Source organism: Callithrix jacchus, chromosome 3 (genome assembly GCF_049354715.1).
Source record: "Callithrix jacchus isolate 240 chromosome 3, calJac240_pri, whole genome shotgun sequence".
Lineage (NCBI taxonomy): Eukaryota > Metazoa > Chordata > Mammalia > Primates > Cebidae > Callithrix > Callithrix jacchus.
Window position 1 is genome coordinate 83,189,784 of NC_133504.1, and position 25,890 is coordinate 83,215,673.

Genomic DNA, 25,890 nt, shown 5'->3' on the forward strand with positions numbered 1-25,890 from the left:
CTGAAACTAATCCCTGATAGATATGACTGTACATGTTATATGTATCAGTATATAGAGTACTATGGTTAGCACATTGTAAATGTTCCCTACGTTTTGATTGTTTTATTGTTATTGCCTGGAATCTGAACTGAAAATGTGCCTCCTTCTCACAGAACATGGACACTTCTTGTGCTATGTCACAAGAAGTCACTGACTATGCCCCCAAATAAAAGGCTGGATTGATCAGAATGTTTGTGTCTTTCCTATTCAAGCACCTGGCTAGGCTCATTAAGCCTAGAGTCCTACCCCTCAGTGCTTTTCAATCCCCTCATACTCAGTACTCCCATTACATATTTGATGACTTAATTTGCAGAATTGCTAAACTCATATTTCCGAACATGTCTTCTAAAATGGACCATCTCTGCCCAGATTAGCCAGAAGGGCTGCAAGGAAGAGCATTGACTAGAAGGCCTACAGCAGCTAGCAAGGTTAACTTCATGGAGCCCCATCGTGTCTTTCAAAGTTCCCATTTCACAAAATTTTGCCTGGGAACTCAGCAGGAACTTGAGCCACAGGAGAGAATTAAAAATAAATGAGTAAATGAAGCCTAGATTTAGGTTTCAGTCAATTGGGAGAATCTGACATGGTATGTGCCAGCCCACAGTAGGTATTCAGTAAGTAACTGTTGAATAAATTTGGTAGTAGAAAAACATATCTCAGTGGCTCTTGGCATTCATTGCCTCTTCTATGAAGAGAGACTACTATACAACCCTCTCCTGCCTTTGAGAAGGGCTTTAAATCTCTATGATTCTAGTAAAATCAAGAGTATATTCACAACCAAGACGAGTTTTTACAAGGCTTTCACTCCACACGGTAAAAGAAAAAATGATGAAGCTCCCCGAATTACTGGATGGGAAACATTGGCTTCTTTAATGCAGGAATGCAGACTGGCTTCGCGGTTCTAGAAGAAATGCATAACTCTTCCTCTCCAGGCTCTTGGCTGGAGACACCCTGTGGGTAAGTTAGGGGAGAAGTAAGAGAGAGCGGGCAATTCCAGTTTGTTCACATAAGGAAAAGGTAATGAAGAATCAGGCTGTAAAAGCCAGCTATTAGGAGAGGAAATAAAACTTAAAAATGTGTCATCGTTAACTGTTAAAAAAAAAAAAAAAAAAAGGAGGTGGGGACAAAAGAAATAGGAAAATGACAGTGGGGGAGGGGTGGCGGGGAAGAGTTAAAGAAAAACCTGAAAAGGAAACTGGAAAGAGTGTCCTGCGAAATGTTTTACTCTTGCTCCTTTCTTACTCCAGAAGCTTAAAAAGTTTGCAAGCGCTGCTTTCGCGATGAGAGACAGGGCTCTTCACCTACAGACCCACGAAGAGAAGCACCCGCTTCACCCATCCCGGTTCGCGCCGCCGCCCTCTCCCCCTCGCGGGGTGATGGGCAGGAGGCGACACTCTTGGGACGCGGTAGCCCAGGCGGATCCCCCGGAATCCCATCTGGCTCGAGCAACGCGCAGCTGGTCCTCCTCTGCCCTGGCCATCCACCTCCCGGAAAAAGGAAAGATCGAGCCTCTAAACTGGCCTTTCCCCTCCCCCTCTTCCCGGGAAGCGAAGGCAGAAAGTACCGTTCTGTGATTCACTGGAGAGAAAAGAGGGAGGAGGCAAAAGGACTCGGAGTGCCAAAGCTAAATAAGTTAGCTGAGAAAACGCACGCAGCTCGCAGCGCCTCCGCAGGGTGCGCCAGCTCCGCGAAGACCAGGCGGGCTCCGCGCGGACCAGCTGCGGCTTTAGGGACCCGGCTTTGGCCTCCACGCTCCCCAGCAGCCGGGAGAAGGGATCGCAGCCCGGAGTTTCTGCAGAATAGCGGGTGGTAGCGGTGGAGGGAGATCAGGAAACGGCTTTTTACTCACTTCGCCGCCTGGTGAGCGTCGGGGAGATTGGCAAACGCCTAGGAAAGTACTGGGAAAAAATGGAGAGCCCTGGGAAAGTGGAGAAGGTGATCAGGAGGCCGGTCCACTGCGGCAGTGGATCTGCCCGATGACAGCCAGATGCGAAGGATCGACTTCGCAGTTCTTCCCAGATGTGGGGACCGCGGGACACACGGCCGATCCTACCGCCCTCTGTGCCAGCACTCCCGGGACAGTCAGCCTCGCTCCCCAACGTCGAGGGCGCTCTGGCCAAGTAAAGTTCCTGTCCAGTGTGATTCTCAATTCCTTGCGTGTTTTTTTTTTCTCCAGACAAATTTTTGGTGAAGATATTAACTTTTTTTTTCTTGGTGGAAGCTGCTCTAGGGAGTGGAGAGGAGGAGAGAGTGAACTATGCTGGAGAAGAGCGAGCTCTCCTAGTCTTTCCGAAGTCCCACCCATTAAGCCATCACTTTTGGAAGATTAAAGCTGTCGGACATGGTGACAGCCGAGAGGAGAGGAGGATTTCTTGCTAGGTGGAGAGTCTCCACCGTCTGTCGGGTATACCCCTCCTGGATGCATGTGTGCGCCCGAAGCGACGTGGGGCGCGTGATTCTCCGCGTGGAGTCTCATCTGGGACCTCAGTGAATGGCTTCTAGGGGCTGCGCGGGGCATCCGCCTCCGCCTCCGCCTCCGCCTCCACCATCTCCACAGGCCTGGGTCTGTCCTGGAAAAATGCTAGCCATGGGGGCGCTGGCAGGATTCTGGGTCCTCTGCCTCCTCACTTATGGTTACCTGTCCTGGGGCCAGGGCTTAGAAGAGGAGGAGGAAGGGGCCTTACTAGCTCAAACTGGAGAGAGACTAGAGCCCAGCACAACTTCCACCTCCCAACCCCATCTCATTTTCATCCTGGCGGATGATCAGGGATTTAGAGATGTGGGTTACCATGGATCTGAGATTAAAACACCCACTCTTGACAAGCTCGCTGCTGAAGGAGTTAAACTGGAGAACTACTATGTCCAGCCTATTTGCACACCATCCAGGAGTCAGTTTATTACTGGAAAGTAAGTGTTACTACTTCTTGTATTTATTCCTTGGAGAAATCTTAAGCATTTAATTCAGATCCAGCTTCTAATTTAAGGGACTAACAGAAAGTATGGGGAATAACTGAATGAATGAATGATGAATGGTATTGGGTTATGGCGTTAAAATAGATACAATGTTAATGATCTTAATCTTCTAGTCACTAGTGTAGTCTAGTTTTCCTTTTACACAGAGCCAATTGTAAGTTTTTAAATGAGATGAGAACATATAAACACCCACCAATTAGAGATTTCCAAAAATGGTCTCCTATTCCAAATCTATTCTACTTCTGAGCATGCTCAGATTTTGTTTCAGATGTCATACCAGAATTCACACTCACCATCACTAATAAGAAAGATCAAAAAAAGTTATGACACTTGATACATTCTTAAACCAGAAGTGAATGATCAGAGCCACAGATCCATAACAGAGAGAAAAAGAGCCAATGAAACAGATATAGGATGATGTAAAATATGACCAGTTTATGTATGACTGCTTGGGTCCTTGATGGGTCATTTTCTCTCACGAGATCACTAGTGAAAGCCATATTTAAGTACCAGAGCAGTTCTCAAAATGCAAGAAAATTCAATAGTGAGTGCTCTGCAGGAGTCAAACTTTCCAAACTTCATCTGCAGTCTTTTGCTGCTCTTCACCAGTCTGGGATTTTCTGACTAACCAACAGAAATCAGACTTTCTAGATGCTTAAGTAAAGTGTTTTTCATATTGCTGCTTTGCTAAATAGCTAAAGCTTCTACTTAAAGTGTTCACATATTTTCATATTTTTACTCTATCCTGTCAGAATATAGGCCACAGCAATTAATGTGGATGTACAAATTAAGCCTGTGGAATAAAGATAAACTAGGAGGGGCAGGAATAAGCTGGACAGAGGTAGAAGAAAAGCCTTAGCTGTTTGAATCTATGTCTTGTGATTTCAGTTGCAGGGCAGGGAACCCTTCCTTCATGAAGTTGTTTTTGGAATTGAATCCTGTAAAAGTAGCCAGTATCCATTGGAAAATTAAGACTATTTTGTAAGAATCTCTGTCTTGCATAGACTTTTGCTTACAGCATGATTTCCACTGCTTAGCAAACCATCAGAACTTAGCATCATTGCCAGAAAATGAAAAAATTAATATCCTTCCCTCTCCTGAGAATGAGAAAAGTCTCACTGTACATCAGAGTCATTTTAAAGGTTAATTGTGGCATCAGAGAATCAGGGGTATTTGATATTTATAAAACAGCAGATTTGGGTTGGAAAATCATAAGTCCATCTGGTGGCCTGGAGGTCAAGTTCTTCATGTCTAATCTCAAACACCCTTATATTTGGCTTATGAAATAAATGTCTCACAAAGCCTCACTGGACATCCTCAACTAACTTATAGAATTTAGATTTGTGCAGATAGCCAACGGTGGTTGAAAATATGTAATTGAACTATAGGAATTTATTTTTCACAGTAAAGCATATGTTCAAGGCTTTTCACCAAACAAGAAAATTTGTTCTTAAACATTATCTTGCACTGAAACAATATGTAGGTTTTATCTTTTAGCCATTATGTTTACTTAATAAAATGAAACAGAAACTAAGCTGGAAATATTTCCTAATTTTTCTCTTTGGTCAAAGATTGACTCCTCTGTACTTTCAATGCAATCAGACATCTGATGAATTTTTTCTCATTAAAATTTTTTATTCAGTGCAACAGGTTGTATAACTGTTTTATAGACAAAAAGTACAAATACCTACTGTGATTTGATTTAAATTTCTATTTGAATTAAAAATTTGAAGACCTTTTCACTTGCAATTCTCCTTTTAGACAAATTGCTGGAAACTTCCTTTAAATGAACACAGATGTAAGAAAGAAAGTGGTTATGGAAGCCCAGTTCTGGACTTAATATTAACCCATTTTTGTGATTTTTTTTAATTTTTACAATCAGACCCTGGCGATGACCTTGAGCAGTAGGATATAAATAATTCCCACATGCTGAGGGTTCCAATAATGGAACACTAGGCATAAATGAGTTATTAATGCAGGTTTCAGAGAATGTGCCATTTATCCTCTCCATGAATACATGTCTATGCCTTCTGAATCTTCTAAATTAAAAAAGGAAGCCATAAAAAAAACTGAAATGAACTAAACTATTTTAAGGGAAAATGGGTTATGTGAAATGTGACATGATTCAAATATCTTCACATGACAAAGAGTTTACATAATTGAAGCTGAAGTTACTTTTCCTACTATTAACAAAACAACACTCCCTTTATATTTTTCTGGAGTAACAAATGTAAAAATCTATTTCCATTTACCACACAAATCTACAGCAAATCGCAGATTCCTTTAACAATTTACATTATACTAGTCTGGCAATACTGAATATCAGTCAGCCTGTCAATAAACATTCATGTGTACAGACCCCTGCACTGCAGCTATGAAGAAGAAACAAGTAATTCCTAATCTCTGGATAGTAGATTTCAAATTGTTTTGTGCAAAAATGTCAGCCCAAATGCTAGTTAAAATGCAGATTTCTGGGCTCTTCAGCTACGGTAGGTCTGGGGGGCGGTTGACTCTAGAAATCAATAGTGATTTAATGAGCATGTCAGATTATTATGATAATTACATTATCAAAAATAAATTAACACTGTTAGTATTAAATGGTTGCTACTGCTGAGCCGTCACTGTGTTCCAGGATAATGCATTTTGTATGCATTGTCTCATTTAATCCTTGCAACAACTTTATGTAGTTGCTATTGTTATACCCATTTTATACTGATGTGGCAACAGATTCCAAGAAGGGTAGTGATGCAGGGATTCTATGCACTGGCCTTTGAGAAACAGCATTCTAGGTGTTCACAGTTGTCCTGATAAGATAAAAGGTTGATTGGGAAAGTAGCTGCCTGTGTTTATTTCAAAGTAATTTACACACATTTTTTAAAAAGTTTTGCAAATAAATATATGGATTAAAAACATCATTTTTTCTTAACAGAAAATATTGTGAAGGCCTCAAAAAGAATTATAAGTTTTGCAAAATTTAGACATGTTTAGAGGAGGAAAGGTTGACAATCTGAATTGAATTCATATCTTTGATAATAATTTTGGGCTTTTACTATTTTGTTACTCATTTATCCCACTTGAAATACCATGAAGATCACTGTTAAGAAATGCAAAGGTAACTCAAATAATGCTTATATCTAATAGGATACTTGATAAATCCACTGTGCTTAAAACAACTCACTACCCAAATGGTATCCTCACCAAAGATAATCACTCTCCCAATTTCTTATGCCTTAAATTAATTTTGCTTAGTTTTGAACTTTATACAAAAGGACTTACAGAGAGGGTATTCTTCTATGTCTAGCTTCTTTTAGCATAATGTTTGTAAGATTTTTCCATGTTGTTGCCTGTAGATATAATTTATTCTCTATCATTGAATAGTGTTTCTTTGCATAAGCATATTATAATTTATTTACCCATTCTACTGTTAATAGACATTTAGGTTGTTTTCAATCTTGGGTTATTATGAACAGTGCTACCATAAAAATACTTGTATATGTTTTGGGTGAACATAGGTATGCATTTCTCTTGAATATCTGTCCAGAAATGGAAATCTGGGTTAATGGGATGTTTATGTTTAGTTTTGGTAGATATTGCTTAAGTTTCCCAGAGTGATTCTACCAGTTTATACTCTCAGCAGTAATCGTATGGGAAGTTCTACTTGCTTCACATCATTGCCAACATTTAGTATTATCTTTTTCATTTCGGTCAGTCTGGTCATTATGCACTGCTACATCATTATGGTTTAAATTTGTGTTTTCTGGACAACTAATAAAGTTGAGCATCTTTTCACATTTGTATGGATAAATTTTATATCCTCTTTAAAGAGCTATTTATTTAAGTATTTTGCCAATTTTTTTCTTTAGATGATTGTTTTTGCCTTATTAATTTGTGGCAGTTATTTGTATATTCCGTTCGTTTGTTAGACGTTAGTAGTGCAGATCTCTTTTCCCATACTGCGGCTTGCTTCTTCACTCTCCTCAACAGTGTTTCGGTTTTTTTGTTTGTTTTGTTTGTTTGTTGTTTTACTGGTTTTGGCATGTTTGGGTTTTTTAGTGGTTTCTTGTTTTTGGTTTTGGTTTTTTAATTAACAGGACGTTTTAATTTTCTTTTAATCCACATTATAATCTTCTTCTTTTTATGTCCTATTTAAGATATTCTCCCTACCCCAAGATCATGACCATAGTCTTTTATCACCCAAGAGTTTTATTGTTTTATTTTTATATTTAGATGACAATTTCTCTGAAATTAATTTTTAGTATGGTGTAAATGAGAGTTGAAGATTGTTTTTTCCATGTGTATATCCATCTGACCCACACTGTTTATTAAAAAGACCATACCATCTCCATTACACTGCAGCATCACCTTTTCATAAATCAGATGAATGCTCATGTTTGGTCTGTTTCTGCAGTATTCCATTCCAATTCTCGTTGTTCTTTTTGTCTATTTGTTGTGTCAATGCTATGTTTTCTTAACTACTACAGCTTTATAATAAATATTAATATCTTGAATGTAAATCCTCCTGCTTGTTCTTCAAAATTGCCTCAGCTATTTTTTTACCAGTTCATTAATCTTCATAGGAAAGAAGAAAGAGTATAGATGTACAGACGCAAATAGCTTGGAAGATTTGGTTTTCTGACTCTGAAGTAGTTCTTTTTTGAATTATCTACTTTCTAAGTAAAATAGTAAATGAGGAAATTAGTTGAGAATGAAGATCTGAAGGATTAATGAGAGAGAGAGACACAAACTATCTGCTAGGAGAGTGAAAAAGTGAATTGGGTAAAGAAATGAAGTAAAAATTCTGGCAGTAATGAGAGCCCACTTGAGATTTGTGGTCATAAATTTTCACAGACACCAGACATTTTTGTGTGTTTTTCACCCACCCTGTTCTGGTGCTTGTGTGCAGAAGTACATTTGAAGAGATGGAACTAACTAGGTTTTGGGATTTGCCAAATGAATAACATGGTAGATCATGGACTCTGAGCTTTGCAAAGAAAGGGGGAATAATATGGGAGTATATTTTCTCTTAAAAAATGCTGGAGTTAATAAATTAACTATCTGGATGCAGTTGAATTGATAACACTACAGTAAACTCAGAAAGCCCAAAAAACAGATAATAGTGATTGGGAAGGCGTATTCCTGGGATCAAAATTTAGTTATATAGCACAGGTTTTGAAAATTATAGGGTAATGAGCGCTAAGGTCAAATGGAAGAAAACATCTTTGGAAGTAAGGAAGGCAAAGCATTTGAAGGACAGAGTGTTGAATAATCACCCCCATGGTTATCCACTGAGAAATCATTGAGAACAAAAAGAAATAGTAGCAAAGAGGACAGTGAGCCAGTGCTGGGATCATCTATGAATGAGGGGTCAGGTTCCGGAAATGCGTGAAATTGGACGAAGGACTCTAACAGGAAAGATAATGAGTCTATTGTCTGTTGCCTTACTTTTCAAAGGAGTTGAGCTTTTAAAGGGAGACAAGAGCCAAAATTGTCTAGAAGTGCCAGTGAGAAACTGAGAGGGCACTTATACCTGCTCCAGGCTTTATGAATATTGGGATGTAAGTAAAAGCCCAGCCCACCTTGAAAGTGTGGCAGGGACAGCCAGGAGTCAGTTACAGCAAAAAGGTACAGGGACTGTCCAAGGAAGAGATGAGGTTAAAGAGGATTTTGCTTTGAGTCTAGACTGGACAACAGAGTGAGACTCTGTCTCTAAAAAGTAAAAATAATTAATTGTGTGTGGTGGCATGCACCTGTAGTCCCAGCTACTAGGGAGGCTGAGGTGAGAGGATTCCTTGAGCACAGGAATTTGAGGCTGCAAAGAGCCATTATTGGGCCACTGCACTCCAGCCTGGGTAACAGAGCAAGACCCCATCTCGTAGAAAACAAAAGTTTTAAGGAGGATTTTGCTAAATAGCAGAGGGCATATTGGAAAGTGTTAGAGAGTTAGGATAGGGAAAAGACTGAGTGAGAGTAGAGGAGGGACATACATATAGAGATATTAGAATCTGAATGAAAGCAGATAATTGGCAAGTTTGGAGACTTGGTAAAGAATTAAATAAACAGGGATGAAAAATATGGCGGGATATTTTTTTCCCAGATAATCTCTTAGATAGTGGTGAGTGTTGGGTATTAATTATAGCCTCTTTCTGGAGATTGACTTAGCTGGGCCTTGCCAGCTACAACTGCACTGTATAAAGTCGAGAGCTCTGCAGGCCCAATTTGGTCTAGAAAGACAGGATTCAGATAGGCCTCCTCTGTGGATGGCAATGGGCTGTCGTGGCAAAAGAACGTGTCTTCCAGTTTATAAAATATTGCTTTTAGATATTAAATTTTCAAGTTAGAATTGTCCTAGTGTTGGAAACCCTGAAAGGTAACTGAATTCTTTCAGCCACTCTGATAGGAGAAAGAGTTAAGTATGCTTAGAGGAATAGAGTTTGATTATTTTATTTTATAGGCATGTGTGTACACATACACTTATTTCCCATTAGCTTATTGTAAAAGGCCTGGTCACGCATGCTTCATCTTCCATCCATTTCTTTTATTCAAGGCCTAGTTTTAAGCAGCATGTTACACCAAGACAATACTCAATAATCAGTTACATCAGTTATATGAGTTCAGTCATTACTTTCTCATATATTAGTTGATACTTAAACACTTAGAAAATATTTTTTTACAGTAGGACATGAAAAAATATCTCAGTGAGGTAACACTACTGGGAATATATCTAGAATTATAAAAGAACACTGAAACAAACTCTAATAACTTAGTTATTTTTAGTTGATACTTAAATATATTTTATTATTTATTTGATATTTAGTTGATACTTAAACATTTAGAAAAATTTACATGTTTACTGTTAGAAGTTCAGGAGAAACCAGAGTTTCCTTCAAGCCTTACTTTGACTCTGAAAAATGAATATAACAAGCGGAGAGAGTGGCTTTGATGCCTCACATATCCATTTCAAAAAGAATGGCTCAATAGTCAAACCATTTGACAAATAGCTGCGTATTCCTATTTGACCATATGGGTTTTCTGATAGTAGAATTATGGTCAAGTCAACTATTGGCACACTCTTAAGATCAAAGCCTATAATTTTAAAGAGTCTTAAAAATAGCCATTGCTGGGTCAAATGGAATTTCTGTTTCTAGGTCCTGGAAGAAGCACCACACTGTCTTCCACAATGGTTTAACTCACCAACAGTGTAAAAAGTTCCTGTTTATCTACATCTTCTCCAGCATCTGTTGTCTCCAGAATTTTTAATAATTGCCATTCTAACTAGCATGAGGTGTATACCCAAATGATTATAAATTGTTCAATTATAAAGACACATGCACATATATTTATGTTCATTAAAGCACTGTTTACAATAGCAAAGACCTGGAACCAACCCAAATGCCCATCAATGATAGATTGGACAAGGAAAATGTAGCACATATACACCATGGAATACTATACAGCCATAAAAAATGATGAGTTCATGTCCTTTGTAGAGACAGGGATGAATCTGGGAGCCATCATTCTAAGCAAACTGACACAAGAACAGAAAATCAAACATCACATGTTCTCACTCAAAGGCGGGTGTTGAACAATGAGAACACATGGACACAGGGAGGGGAGCATCACACATTGGGGGTCTGTTGGGGGGGAGGGGAGGGACAGCAGGGGGTGGGGAGGTTGGGAAGGCATGACATGGGGAGAAGTGCCAGATATATATGATGGGAGATGGAGGCAGCAAACCACGTTGCCATGTATGTACCTATGCAACACTCCTGCATGATCTGCACATGTACCCTAGAATATAAAGTATAATAAAAAAAAGAAGAAGAAGTACTCATATTGAAGTCAAGAAAAAGAAAAGCCCTTGAAGTGAATCCCTGTTCAGGTAATTCTGCTGAGTTTCCTAAATAGCTGTTCTTCAACGTGGAAATTTATCCAGGTACTGGAGGCTGACAATATCCTGTGTCATCCAAATGACCTCTCTTAGAAATCAAAGATAGGAGGACCCAAAGACCTAGAGCCCTTGCCCCTTTTAATATGAGCTCAGTTTAAAAGTTGTTTTATTTCAAATTTTGGTTTCATTCAGTTTTTTCCTATAGCAACATTCTAAAATTAGTTTTGGTTTCATCTTTTTTGTAAGTACTTTATCTTGATATAATTAGAGTTTGTTTCAGTGTTCTTTTATAATTCTAGATATATTCCCAGTAGTGTTACCTTATTGAGGTATTTTTTCATCCCTACTGCAAAAAAAAAAATAAATAAGTAAAAGACTTCTGCTTATAATCTTTTAATCTCTCTCTCTTCTTTTTTATTTTTTAATGTTTTTTGAGATACAGTCCCACTGTGTTGCTCAGGCTGGAGTGCAGTGGCAAAATCATGGTTTACTGCAGTCTCAACCTCCCAGGTTCAAGTCATCCTCCTGCTTTAGCCTCCCAAATACCTGGGACTACACATGTGCACCACCATGCCTGGCTAAGTTTTGCATTTTTTGTAGAGACAGGGTTTTGCCATGTTGCCCAAGCTGGTCTCTTAACTCCTGGGCTTAAGCGATCCACCCACCTCGCCATCCCAAAGTGCTGGAACTACAGGAATGAGCCACCTTGCCCAGCCACTCTCTCTTTTAATTTACCCAATACATTTGCTTTACTAAAATAGACTCTCATGACATTCACCAACCTCGGCAAATGCCCTCCCTAGTTCCCCACTGACTACCAAAGAATAGAAATAATTATATTCTTTTATTTATTGTAAAGAAAAGAAGTAATTTTATACTGAAGGCCTTCTTGTGTCAGTTGTTTTTTCCGACATTCTGTTGTTTGATCTTCTCATTCACACTGAAGGTAAAATAGTTTTTATTTGAAAAATATCTCTAAAATACTTCACAAATGTCCACATTTTATGGATGGCATATGAAAGTTTTAGAGAAATTATATAAATTGGTCATGGTCACACGGCTTCTTAAGCAGCACAGCTACATGAACCTGAACTCGTGTGACTTTAGCTAAACCCTTATTATTTTTCATCATCCCATTCTGCCTCCTATGATAATTATAAGCACCTCAATCCAGTCTTTAGACAATATTTTTAACCTTGTATTTATCTTTTTACCTTCAAACTCTACTCCAAAGAAATGCATGATTCACAGTTTCTCAAGAACATCTTGACTTCCTCTCTTCTTTGGCTCATTCTGTTTTCACTCCTTGGAATTTACACCCTATCTCTCTTTGCCCAAATGCCAACCACTCATTAAGACTCACCTAAAATACCACTTCACTTACACAGCTTTCCATGATTCCTTAGCCAGAAATAATTTATCTAAATGATGACCTTTCATATTCCTTTCTGTAACTGTCTCATTAGGCATGATTTTCCACTCCTTCACAGCTATTACTGAACCCCTTACTTCCCTTGCTGGTCCCCTGAGCAGCAAAGCTGATTTATAATCTCCATAAATTCTCACAGCACCCCGTCCAGTGCTTTGTACTAATAGGCACTAAGTAAATGTGTGAAGAATGAATGAATGAATGTATAAATGATTATTTATTTCCCCCTGGCAGGTAATGTGATGGAGAAGAAATAGCATAGAATTTTTATAAGGAAATCTGAGTTACAGTGCTGATTCAACAAATTACTGACAATAAATTTTTTAATATTTCTAAGACATATTGTTTTCATATAGAGAATTGTAGCAATGATATTATTTACTTATCAATCTTAAAAGTTATTCTGCTCTTCAATTGACATAACATACATGAAAGTACTTTGAGAATTTTACATATTAGATAATTTAAAAATAAACATTCCTTTAAATTTAAAGTTATGTCTCCATAATTTTAAGTATATACAAACCTTACAAGAATGGGCTTTAGTCTTTCTTCCAGTTTCAATCTGTTGATTAAAGAAAAGGGTTGAAATTATACCCCATATATTTTAATTTTAATATATTTTATCTGGTAAGGTACTCTGCATGACATTGTTAGTTCTGAGATGTCCACCGAGGTGACTGGGGTGTAATTTTTAAAGTCTCTGCACTGGCAAACTGTTTTAGTTGTTGTTGGTTGTCATGGTTGGCAGAATCTAACCTTGGCTAAGCCTGTGACAAGCAAGAGCAAATGTATATTTAAACAGTGGCGTTAAAAGTATAACACTAAATAAGAAATTGAAAATAGGGTATTGGAAGGTCCAGTGATTAATTACTTCAAATTCCTTCAATCAACAAAAAGGTCAAGACATTTTATTAAATATTATTAATATGTCTTATCCAGCTTTGAATTCCAGTTCATCCCTGGGACTACCACTCAGAAGGTACACAATAGATTTGAATTAATATATTCTTTTAGGTTTCATAGGGAGTGGAACATCTGTGCTCTCTGATCACTATTTCAATAACCTCCTAAATGATTATATTGTTTACAGCATCTGAATCCACCTCTACAATAAGACCTGAGTAAAATTCCTACAATAGCCCAAATTATGATACTTTCCTGCTTAAAATTTTTAGAAGTTTCTGCAACTTGGAGACTAAAGCATAATTTTTAAGCATTTCATATAAAGACCTTTAAAATCTGGCCTCTGCTAAGGTTCTGTTGCAATATCCCCACAGTTTCCCATTTAGATCTTCTTTGGATTATCAGTGCCAGAGTATCTGTACTTTCCCACAAGAGCATCATCCCCATATCAGCCTGTTTCCTTCTAAGCAGGGCTTCCATGCTAGAATGTTCTGCATTCTCCTCTGGGAAAACATCATTGCATCTTTCTAGACTCTCTAGCACCCTCGTCTCCTCACCAATGCTTTTTTGGTCATTCTCTCACCCCACCTCAGGCAGAGTGAAGTGCATTCTTCTCTGTTCCTACAGTCTTTTCTTTATGCTGCTGTTTCAGTTTTTATAATTACCTCTTTCCTCTTAAACTTTTAATGTACAAGAATACACTAAATTATAAATTTCATTCACATAGTCTAATTTTAAAAAACACATAAATATATGTATATACATACATATATGCAATTAAAAGGAAAGAACTTCTGTGACTTCAGCCATATAACTTAAACTATCAGTTTTCTCATGGAAAAATGGGGATGATTATTATTCTACCTCATGGGGTTTATTATGAGAATTAAGTAGGATTGTGTACCTGAAGCATTTAGAACAGGGCCTGCCACATAGAAATCCATATAACCTTGATAATATTTGTTACTTCCAGGCTGGGAAACTTTAAGTTAGACCATAAATATTTAATGAATGTTTGCTGATAAGCAGACTTTCAATAAACATTTATGCAATAATTAAACCAAGTGAAAAGCTCTAAATGAAAAAATATTCCAAAATTATGTTAAGTGTTTTATGACTGACATTGAAAATGTCAGAATGACATTTTATATTCGTTCTGAATTTTAGGAGCTTTCGTATTTTTCATCTGTTAGTACAACAGCTTAAAATTTAAGAGGAATGTTTTGATTTAAAAATTGTTAATGTCATAGCACCATTGCTCATCAACTGAGATATGATCCATGTTTGATAGAGTTGGATGAACATAGATATTCAGATTGGAAGCAACCCCTAATTGTTCAAGTATAATTTTAAATTTTCTCATATTCGGAGAAAGCAGTTATGTTAAGTGGAAGTTATTTGAGAAGCAGTAGGCATAGGATTGGATACCTATGTCTAAACCCCATCTCTACAGTTCAAGGGAAACCTTAGGTTATTTAAAGCCTTTAGATCTTCTTAATCAAATGAGAGTAGTAGGAATTTAACAGACCATTCTTTCTGGTATGTGTATCTTATTAAGACCATATGGGTGAAAGTACATAGAGAATTACCTGACATATAATAAATGCTCAATACATTCTTAGTTTTAGATTTTATGGAATTATCAGTGAATTTATTTTGAATATAAATAAAAAAAATTTCCAAAGTCTCAACTACCCCTATAAATTTTGCTCCAAATGGGCATATATAGAATCCATATCAGAAATGACAGCATATCTATGAACCTTTTAGGTTTACTTTATGTAAGCTTTACACATTTTTTCTTGGTTATAATAAGATGTGGCAGCCAACATAAAGTGATAGAATTTGTAGAGCTCAAAGAGGTATTGAATATTATTTTTCCCAAAACCTTCATTTTATAACAATGAATTCTCTCTCCTAATTAACTGAATTGAATGAATAATAAAATTTCTCTATCGTATCACCAACATTAAATCTACCAACCAACTGGGCCTCATAGGGAGACATGCCACGAAATAATCATTAGGTCATTGTCCCCTTCCTGAGGAGATACTATAATATGCTTTTCTTGAAAGTTGGTTGTTCTCAAGCTTGGTAGAGAGGGTAACAACCAGCCACGGATAATAAAGAAGCTGTGGAAACTGACTTAAAGCCTGTAGACCTTCTTAATCTAAGAAGAGTGCTGAATTTTTCCATGCACAAAGCCCAAACATGCTTGATAGGCACGGTTTGGCAACATTCAGTGCCCAAGAAGGTCCAGCCAGCAGATGGACACAGCAGCAAGAATTTGGGTGGCAATCAACACTTGATTAAATTAAATTGATAACCACAAATCTAAAATAGGCACTAAAAATGCCAGCAGTCTTTTTTCACCTTTCTATATTATGTGTCCTTTCTATATTATGTGTCACATTCTTCAGATCTACTACTTCTAAATTTTTAATCTCAAACTGCTAATATCCTTTTATCAGCTCACTACCTTACTTCTAAATTCCACTGAGAATTAGAAGCAGTAATAAATTAGCCCTTTCATTACCAACACCAAATTGACTAACTTCCCAGCACTGGCAATACATGTGCTGCCTGCCTTTTTCAGGAGACATTGAGGCACATGGATCAGTCAAAGACCCATGCCTTCCTCCTCAAGGACTTAGTTTTCACAATTTTACATTCTTTCTTTGTCATTTCTTAAAATCTCTGCTAAAGCATTTCTACTATCACATAAATAAGTTTAAGTTTCTTCTATTTAAAAACAAATCAAAACAAAGTACACAATTTACTTGACTCAATTTTTCTTCACTTCTACCTAGAAAAAAAATTAATGAAAAACATATATACTAATTCCATTTCAATTTTTAACCTATAATATATTAATATACTATAATTTTGATAGCATGCCTGTACTATACTAATTCATATCTACTATAATCTATACTATATTAAAATTTTTAAAATAAATTTATAATTTATTAGAAATTTATTTAAAATACATTCCCTAATCTCAAATATGAAATGAAAGAATTTTTACATTGTTTTATCAGACTTTTAAAAATTATCTCTGGGGATGAACATTATGAGGTTAAAGACTGTATTATAACCTTTGAACACACCAGGTTCTTGCACAGGGTAAGGCCATAATGAATGTATGTGAGCAGAGTGATTCAGACTCAAATTAAAATTTAATTTGGTTTAGATATTTTTTACATACTTGAAAATATAAACTCAAACACTTGAAATCAGTGTTTTAATTTGCTCCTAGTTTGGCTATCTCTGTAACTCTATAGTTTAATCATACATTTTTTCTAACTAAAAGATTTATTTGAGCATAAAATCTTGTTAATGGCAATTTAACATTTATTTGGCATGTACGTGCTAAGGAATATATCTTATGTAAATTACCCTCTAATATATATTCTTAGTATATCTATCTCCAAAAAAATACATCTATCTCTCTATATACATATATCTACACCTATATCTCTTTTACATATCCTACAAATCTCATAACTCTAGAGTATTTATTATCCACATTTTACATTTGAAGAAATCAAGCTCAGAGAAGTAAGGTCTTGGCCAAGGTCCCATGTAAGTAATGAGGCTAGGATTCCAATTCCAACACTGTGATTTTCCCACCAAATTATTCAGATGGCTGACAGGATGGGTTTGTTATCTCTGCCCAGCTTTCTTTAGAGTAGAAATCAATAAGTGTCTTGTTTTCAAACTAAAGAAACCCCAGCCTAAGTAGATATAGTTCTTCTAAAAACCAGAAACTCATTGTCAAACTGCTTTCTCATACAGTTTTGGGATGGTGAAAGAAGTTCTTGTTTTTTATTGGTTTCATATATAAATTAATGATGTCAGTATTACCTTTCAGAATTTCTAAGAATACCTAACCTATTTATCAAACTATGCTTTATCTTATTGAGAGATGAAATGAAGAGTTTAAATATTCATTAACTGTAGATGCCACAAGACACTTAAAGTATAATCCAGTTCTATTTTTGTCACTGTGTTTTGAAGTAACAACTATCTAATCACTATACAAACTGTTTGCTAAACTTGATTGTGAAAAGTTTTTATAATTTTTCTACATATATTGTTGATCCTAACAACCTCTCAAATATTAATAATTAGGTATTTAGGACCGTAAGATGTATATAATAAAGCAATGTTTAAGACACAGAGAACTTGTTAAAACATTATTCCTCTGGCTCTACCCTAATATTATTTCAGAAGGGCTAGAGTGGGGGTCTTGGCTCTGCATTTCCAGTAAGTTTCCCTGTGAAGGTGAAGTCGCTGGTTTGGGAACCATATTGAATAACATGGCAGTAGAGTTTTGATCTTTAATGATCCATGGTGATTTATTACCATCTTTGCGTCTTTTTTTTCTCCCCACCATTTATTTAACACCTGCTATATGCATATGACTATTTAATTTAAATACTATCTTGAAACCAAGTCAGTTGACTTGTGTTTTTCATCCTATAGTCGGAAATTGAAACCTTGTTTAAGGTCTCATGTAGTTGACTCTTGGAAGAAACATCTCTATTAATGTGTATCTGTTCTGCCACAAAATAAGTGACATAAAGGAGCAAAAAGAAACTGAAAGCTGAATAATGAGTTTCTGTGAACTGAATCATGAAATTAAAGATACTAAGAGATGTAAACATTTGGGAATATTGTTCTTTTTTATGTGCTCCTTTTCTACCATGGTGCAAACTTGAAGAAAATGGATGCTTATTTCAGCATGTTGTTTAAATCAGGAAGCTATGAATTTTATCTAGTTTTCATCAATTTCAGAGTATGTGCATGTACAATATATCACAATATTCTGAAGTATTATAGCCATCTTAGCTAGGGAATTAATTATCATTAATTACCTCTAAAAGAAAATTAGGTCAATTGGATCAATAGTCTGAGATTTGCTAAATTAAAATAATTCAATGGTTTGTTTCCAAGAATAGAGCTTTTTAGATCTTTTTTTTTTCCTGTGTCTCTGAATGATTCCAGATGTCAAAATAATTTTTAAAAATTTTAATAGTATTTTAAGATCAATGTTAATACACTGGATTATGTCACTTAATCCTCACCTCAAACCTATGACATAGTTGAGTGTGTTTATTTCTCAATTATATAAAGGAAACTCCCAAGGTTAAATGCATGTCTTTAGAAATTCTGAAAGGGAGAAAACTATTCAGCGACTAATTTGTAACCCTCATGACACTCCATTAACAGCTAATGGTTCATTAAGTAATGGCCCTTGATTAAATTGGTGTCATTTTTATTTCCCTGAAATTCATCCATCATTCATTAATCCATTCATTCAATATTAAAAATCTACTCTTTGCCAGGTGCTGCTCTAGACACTGAGTGCTTATGTTTTGGCTTTGTTCCCACCCAAATCTCATCTTGAGTTTTACTTCTCACAATCCCTAAGTGTCCTGGGAGGGACCCCGAGGGAGGTAATTGAATCAGGGAGGTTGCCCTGCATGTTGCTGTTCTCATGATAGTGAGTGAATTCTCATGAGATCTGATGGTTTCATAGGGGCTTTTCCCCACTTTTGCTTGGCACTTCTTCCTGCCATCAGATGAAGAAGGAGGTGTTTGCTTCCCCTTCCACTATAAGTTTCCTGAGGCCTCTCCAGCCCGGTGGAACTGTGAGTCAATTAAACCTCTTTCCTTTATAGATTACCTAGTCTTGGGAAGTCCTTTATAACAACACGAGGATGGACTAATACACTGGGAAACACATCAGTTGACAAACCTATAAAAATCCCTGTTTTCATGGTGTTTATATTTTAGTGCAAGAAGACACAAATAAGAAAACTATATGTTAGAGGATGACATGCTCTAAGAAGGAAGATAAAGCAATAAAGAGGATTCGGAGTCACAGAGATTGAGAGGACAATATAACAAAGGTCATAGAAGTCTTGGATAAGAAGGGAGGCAAGAAAGGAAGCATTGTATGTAGCTTCTCCAGGCAGAAAGAAGAGTGAATGCATACATCTTACAAAAGGAGCACCCCTGGTATGTCCAAGTACCATTACAGGACAGATCCACTAAGCTAGTTCAGAGATAGATCAGGAGAGTAAGAGGAAATGGGGTCAAAGCAGTCAAAGAAGACAGATCCTACAGTGTGATGTATGCCCAGGCAGGGGCACTGACTTCCACTCAACTGAAATGGGAGCCACTGGGAGGCTCAGAGCAGAAGAAGAACCTGATCTAACTTAGTTTTTAATAGAACTGCTTCAGTGGCTGTGTTGAGAATACATCATGCAGGTCGGATGGACAGCAGGTGGATCTGTTAAAGAGACCATAGCATTAACCTGTGTGAGAGATACTGGGGAGGAGGGAGGTGTGATGGAAAGCGGTGGATTCTGAGTATATTCTGCAGGTAGAGCAGACAAGATTTTTTAATGAACTAAAAATGCAACAGGAAGAAAGGGAGGATTCAGGGACAAATTCAAGTTTATTCATTCAACTATTATAAAAAAAAACAAGTGCTTGCTCAAGCAGGCATGTATCACAAGTTACAGGAATCTCTTTGACAATTACATTCCACATTTCAAAGCCTACCAATAAATAGTAGTCTTTGTTTCTCCCTTGTTTTCCTGACTCCGTTAGGTTTTATATTTTGAAGGTTTGCAGTTACAGATTTTTTTTTTCACTTATCATAGTAGATGGTGTCAGAAAGTCTGCATCTGAGTTCTGACTCAACCACTTACTAATATTTCAAAAGAAAGAAAAAGCAGCAAGGTAAATGTGGAGGGAGGGTGCTACATTAGGCAAGCATACCTGTCTAGCCTCATGGCTGTTGCAGAGTAGAATGAACTGGGTAAATTCACCATTCTCCCTTACTTTACTACTTCGGACTTGTAGCCAAAACTCTGCACATTATTACTGCATCCATATGGTCAGATGGTTGGTGATAAAAAGGAACCTACATGAAGAGCCAATGTATGAATTCAACATCCATCTCTATTTTCATCAAAATGAGTGTTGCTACTTCAGAGTACTGATCGCATCACGTATCAAGTGTTTACAGATACACAAGCACACACACACAGAGAGAGAGAGAGAGAGAGAGAGAGAGAAATACACAGACACATACATGTTTTTCCCTTTCTCTTGGATTAATGTCAAGGTAAAAGAGTCTGAGCAGTCGTTGGTGGTTCTGCACTTACATTTTTAGAAATATCATTTTTAAGGATTTACATCTGCCAAGATTTTTGTTAAAACTTGAAGTCCACCTATTTTGTTTCTTATCTTAAAAATGGCTAAAAATAGGTCATTTGCTTTAATTTAGAGAACACAGTCATTTATTACCACTTTTCCACATAGGAGAGCTCTTTGTTCTCTAAAACAAAGTACTCACTAAACAGTTTATGGGTCAACCTGAATAAGTTGCATTATTGCTGGCTTTTGCTGTGGTTTTCTGGGCCAAAGACTTAACAGCTGTGCAGACACTGAGAAAGATTTCATTGAGAGGAATGTTGTTTTAATGCAATCACCTTAGTTACCACACACAGTATTGAAATCAAAAAGTCCAAACTCCATCTGATGTAACATGTTAGTCCAAACAGTCCCTTTCTTAGATTTTAGGAACAAGCACTATAGGACATCTCCTGCAAAAGAATATATATTTTTTTATTTTCTAAAGATTGCAGAATCTAGGAATCTTTTACAAGTTCAAATCCCTCCTCTAACTCCCTTTATTTTAAATCTTAAAGTGTAAAACTTTAGGCAAACCAGGTTGTGTTTTGGGATAAGTGCTACTTCACTCCCCAAGTGCTGGATGCCTCCCCCGGGTGTGAGTAGAGTGTGTGTGTCATATCTCCCTGGTGTCTGCTCAGGATCTGCACTGTAGTCTCTCTCCTGTTGCTTATGTTTCACCTAGAGGAGCTGCCCAGTTCACATTACCTGTGTTTGCCATGAGTACATTGGTTTATTTCCTTGTTGGACATGAAACTTACTCTGTAATTTTCAAACTCTTTTTCACTGTGGAAGTTTTCAGTCAATTTCTTGATGGAAAATAAGTCCAGCATATAAAACAAAAGAAAAGTAGAGCTGCTGGTGCAAGTTTCAGCCTCAACCCCTTCTTTCTAAGGCAGGCTCAGGGCAATTCTGCCAATCTCCAGGGCTCCTGGGTTATTTTTTGAAATACACGGGCCTATTCAATCTACCCTGGGGGAAATTTCTTAACATATCAAGAAAATAAGTTACTGACTTAACGCTACAAATAAGTAATATATTGATAAGGCAATAATTCTCAAGAAGTACCAGCATCAAGTTATAAAATGTAAGAATAATGACTCAGCAGCAGCAACAATAAAGAGCTACAGATCTATTAAACATACCTTTCGTAAGACTATGTTTTGGTTTCTTTTTTCTACAAACTATAGCTGTCATTTTGATGAATACACCAGAATCAATTATAGCTATCAAAGTTGAGGCAATTCACTAATAAACCTGTGGTATTATAACACTACCATGGAGGTGGGCATGAAATACCTTAACATACAAGCCAGCATACAGGAGGTATACAGAAAATAATAATACAACAGCAATGTCGGTAGAGAAGCTTTTGCAGATGATATTGAACTCTCACATTTTTCACTTGTCATGAAATTTAACGGCCCAGTAGTGAGAAACTATTATTCGATAATGAAGTTGTAGTTAAGCATACCAGAACAGGTATAGGGAACTACACATAAAATTTATTCTCCATCAATGTGTGTTTTATAAAATGCGTAATACAAATCATTGTCAATGCCTCATTTTCTTATCATTTTATCATTGCCTAATTGTTATTTTATCAGTATCTCATTATTACTTCTCTAACTCTAAAACAGGAAAAGCAATAGGACGCTGTCTGGATGAGAAATATAATACTGAAAAAAACATAGTGATAACAGTAAGAACAGAAAAGAGAGCAATAATTCACGAGACAAGCAGTGATAGAAGGAAAATTGCTTAATGCCCCAAGGAACACAGGTTTGAAGACAAGAGAAACGAGAAGACTTTCAGGAAAAAAAAATCTATTTAGGTGGGTGTTAGATCATAGTAAAATTAACTAAAATACAAGGTAGGGAATATTCTGACTTTTAACTCTGCCATTTGACTCCATACTTTCATTCCATTTTTCAGAAACCAAATTCTATTTGCTAATATGCAACCATATAAACATATGCTGATGAAACAGTTGAAATTATGTTGATTATAGTTGCCAACTGTTCAAGAAAAAATGTTTAATATACATAAAGTAAAACATACTGACTGTGAAATTTGTATTTCAGTGCTACACATGATAATTGCAATCCCTGTAAATAAAAAATGATAGGACAGAGTTTCCCCTAATAAATGTAACAAAATCAGAAAAGATAAGACATGAAAACGGGCAAGTGCTAGTTCTCTCTTAACCAGCCTCTCATAACAGCTAAAAATTCTTTTTTGAGGCTGTGAAATTGTTCACAGGTTTATGTATGTCCCAAAAGTTCAAACAGTGAAGTGTCTCAGAGATCTTTATTACTCTGACTCATGCTTGACCAGATGATTCATTATTAGGGAATTGGTTGACTAAGTCAGATCTAGTGTGTGTATTTCAAACATTAAACAGAAGATTTTTGAAAGGAAATGTCATGCATATTTAGAGGCAGGGCTGTTAACAGGACAGAGCACTGAACTGAGGGTAAACAGAAATCATTTCCCACATAGTATACTGTTGGCTTTTGAGGTTTACGTTCTGTGTGAGCCATTCAGGAAAGTGTCTACCACAACATAGACAGATTATTTATTTCATATTTGCCTGAAAAGAAGTGTTCCCTTCAGACAGCTGTAGTTATTATTTAAATTTTATTGTGCATTTAAATTGCTATTTTAAGAAGAAAGACACCACTTTTATCTTCCCATCCCCACCCGGCTCCCAAAACACAAATGGTTTGATTCTGGAGAGGTTATTAAAAGGGTTGGTAGAGTAGAAATGGCAAGAGTGGGTGTAGCCTTGCAACAAAGGAAAGAGAAATGTTGTGGCAATTTAAAACATAGCAGGTTCAAAGAAAGGATATTTTTAAGATAGAGACACATTCTTGAAGGTGAAGACTGAGGAGAAAGGGAAGGAAATTAGTGGAAAGTAAACGATTAAAGAAATGGGAGAGGTAAATTTATAACACAAGTGACCTCCTCTCAGCCTATTTGAAATTTTATTTCTCTTCAAAGGCTACACCAATGCCATGTTCTTCTCTCAACCTTCCACGCCTTAAGCTCTGTTATGTATCCATTTGCATATATGTTCAACTGAAGTCAAAATATGCAGGTTAATATCCATAGAGAAAAAAATAATCAATCTATGATGTAGGAGCCTAATCTTTATCAAAGCTAGGGGTTCAAAGACCTTTTTTGATCATCACAGGTGTCTAGTTTGGAGAACATAGTGTGAATAGAAAATAAATTAATGGATTCTTTCATTTTTCCATAAATAAGTGAACGTTAGACAACATGTTGTCTCTAGTAATATTGATAATGCCTTTTATGCTGCTGGTAATGCACTTAAATTTTTTGACATTAATTTTGTTTCAATACCTTTCTCCTTATTTTGACTGAATTTTCATTGTACACTTTATGGACAACAACATTTAATAAGGTGGCCAATTTTTCATCTCCTTTTTGCCAGACTGCCTAATTCAGTTCATGTTGCATCAGGCAGGAGAACTCGTGTTCAGCTTGCTTTTCCATGGTTTGTTTGGAAGGAGAGAGTAAGAGGAAATAGAGGCTCCAAGCAGTGGCAACAGCTGGAAGGCATCTCGAATTAGATTCCAGGCAAACTTGGGCTGCATCTATAACTTTCCATATGCTGGCTTACAGCTTCTTTAAAAAGGTTACCAAAACAACATGCAAATTTAAAAAGATTTGCTGCACTTGTATATGTCACTCAATGTGAAGTTGTTTTTCTTGACCACCTTAGCATAGAACGTAAACTGGTAATCAGTGAGTCCTAACTTTGAAGATGTTACCCAAGACAAGATGTCTCACAAGGTCTGTGTGCTTGACTGCTTTGTTGTTTATTGATAAAAATTTTTAGACTTCCATTACATCATAACAGTTAAGAGATGTTTTTAAGCCTTGAAGATGAAATTCTGTCTCACTTTTAAGCTTTTCCCCACATAAGCAATTTGGAGTCTTTTTTGCAAGTAAATGTTACTTTTATTTAAGAAGCACAAAGGAAGCAAATTGTTGTGTTCAATACACAAAAAATCAGTCGCCATGAACTTTGAAAGCAAATGTGCATTTGTAATTTTTGTTTTGTGCTCAATGGTAGAGATACAGCTCAGAATTGGTGGATTTTGCTTTTTAATGTTCTATCCTGGTAAGATTGATATAAGATTCTTCCTCTCAGTGTTAAAAAGACCACATTTGTTGCAGAAAAATGATTTTAAAGCCTCATTTCCATTAAGTAAATAGTTCTCTACTTATTTTTATATTTTGTTTCCCAATACAATGTATTGATTAGCTTAACAAGCATAAAGGGTTTATCTTTCTATTTTTTCTCAAGAGAGGTATCTTAAATTAACTTTTTTAAAAGAAGAAGAAATCCCTAATATTTAAGGATGCTAATAGAGATAATTAAATAAAATGGTGGAAATACCTTCTGGTGAGCTAAAACTAAAAGAAATGTCACCATCCCAAGACATCAAACATCACATTGAAGCTTTTAGTCCTATTAGCTTACTATATAATGAATCTTCCTCAAGGCCTTCCTCCCCAAACCTACCCTTGCTTGAAAACATTTTATATTATGAACTGCCCACAATTATTAATGGCATTGATTATTCCAAAGGAGAATGCACCCTCTAATTTAGGACAATATACGTAATTCTATATGTCCATCTTGCTGCTACTACTGCAACAGCCTGTGAAATGCTGCATTGCCACCGGTCTCTTTCCCCATGAAGCCACTGGAATTGTCTTTCTAAATTGCACATCCCACAGTGCTATTGCCTGCCTGAAAAGCATAAGGCTATTGGCACCCTAGAGCCTGCCAAGTGACTACACCTCATCATGTCATGAAAGACCCCTCACAAATTGGCCCCTGCAGTCTTTCAGACTCCTTTCTCACCACTCCTTCAAGTACCCTGTAATCTGCTTGCAGTGGTCATGTCACGAACTTACTTGCTTTCTCATACTTCTATGCCACTGCACGGGCTGCTCCTTTTCATATGCATTTTATCCATTTCTCATCCTGTGAAGACACAATTTATCCTTCAAAACTCAAATCTAATTTTACTTCCTTTGCTTATTCCTAAAGACAAGATTCTCCTTCTTAATTCAAACATTTTGGTCATTGCTTTATTCTCCATTGTACTTTGAGCTCTTCAAAACAATAGGCTTTGTCATTTAAAATTTAAATTTTCCCAAATATTTGGCATTATATGATATATAGTAAATGGCCAGTAAATATTTATTAAGTGAATGTATGATCCCACTGCTTTCTAGTATATTTATAATATTTCTTCACATTTTTGCTTTTAGTGTCTTAGATCCCCTTCTCCTATTCTTCCTGTGAAGTGATTAACAATTAACTCTTTATGTTCTAGGGTAAATATATTAAATATACCCTATAAGGAGAGGTGGCTTCTTTATTATTATAGATTTAAATTCT

General features: G+C 36.5%; 1 protein-coding gene across 2 annotated transcripts in view; it reads left to right on the forward strand.

Moving 5' to 3' along the window:
- Positions 1 to 1,678: 1,678 nt before the first annotated feature.
- The window catches only part of ARSJ (arylsulfatase family member J), a 92,823-nt gene continuing 68,611 nt past the window's right edge, over positions 1,679 to 25,890 (forward strand). The window contains exons 1-2 of one of the 2 annotated variants that reach the window (XM_002745456.7): positions 1,679 to 2,159; positions 2,261 to 2,946. In XM_002745456.7, coding sequence (XP_002745502.1) covers positions 2,531 to 2,946 — 416 coding nt within the window. In that variant the 5' untranslated portion in view covers positions 1,679 to 2,159; positions 2,261 to 2,530. Of the gene's footprint in view, positions 2,947 to 25,890 lie in introns of both variants that reach the window. The other variant, XM_054252962.2, reaches the window with a different exon arrangement.